Source organism: Fonticula alba (genome assembly GCF_000388065.1).
Source record: "Fonticula alba strain ATCC 38817 unplaced genomic scaffold supercont2.13, whole genome shotgun sequence".
In the NCBI taxonomy this organism is placed as follows: Eukaryota; order Rotosphaerida; family Fonticulaceae; genus Fonticula; species Fonticula alba.
In genome coordinates this window covers 88,111-88,758 of record NW_009242983.1, presented here as the reverse complement: position 1 = coordinate 88,758, position 648 = coordinate 88,111, and the positions used below count along the sequence as shown (strand labels likewise).

The window sequence follows — 648 nt, the reverse complement described above, 5'->3', positions numbered from 1 at the left end:
CGGCCGGGCAGCCGGTGCAGTGGGCGGCCCCCGGGCCGAAGCAGGTGGCGCATGCGTCGCTACATAGCTTGCAGGTGCCGACATTGGCGAAGGTCCCGGCCGGGCAGGCGCCCTCCGGCAGGCAGGCCCCCTGGTGCAGGGTGTAGCCGGGCTGGCAGAGGTCGCACCAGTCGGCGGCCCCGCACAGCTTGCACCCCTCGGAGCAGGCCAAGCACAAAGGGTTACTTTGGCCCCACCACTCGAAGTACTTGTCGTCCGGACAGTCGCCGGAGCAGATGCCGTCAAGGAGGTAACTGGGGCCGAAGGCGGGGCAGCTGAGGCACACGTGCGGGGCGTCGGCCGTGCAGGCGAGACAATAGATCGGGCAGGCGGAGCACGTGCCGGTGTCCGGGTTGGCGAAGGTGCCCTTCGGGCACTGGTCCGGCGGGAGGCACTTCCAGTCCGAGGTCAGGAGGAAGCCCGGCTGGCAGACCAGGCAAGTCGTCCACGCGTCGGTGTGGCACACTTGGCAGCCCGGCGCCTGGGGGCTGCAGGCGCCGGCCCCGGGGGTCGAGTTGACGCAGGAGGCCGGCTCGGCCCCGGGGGTCAGGGTGGCCGAGCTGTCGAAGCACCTGGTGCACTGGCTGGCCTTGGGCCCGGTGCACGTGG

General features: G+C 71.6%; 1 protein-coding gene across 1 annotated transcript in view; it reads right to left on the bottom strand.

Annotated features, from left to right (window-relative positions):
- Positions 1-281: 281 nt before the first annotated feature.
- H696_05695 (hypothetical protein) overlaps positions 282-648 on the bottom strand; it is a gene marked incomplete at both ends in the record, with an annotated part of 7,935 nt that continues 7,568 nt past the window's right edge. Inside the window, 2 exons of the mRNA XM_009499511.1 lie at positions 282-293; positions 326-611. Of these exons, the coding sequence (XP_009497786.1) occupies positions 282-293; positions 326-611 (298 nt within the window). The remainder of the gene's footprint in view (positions 294-325; positions 612-648) is intronic.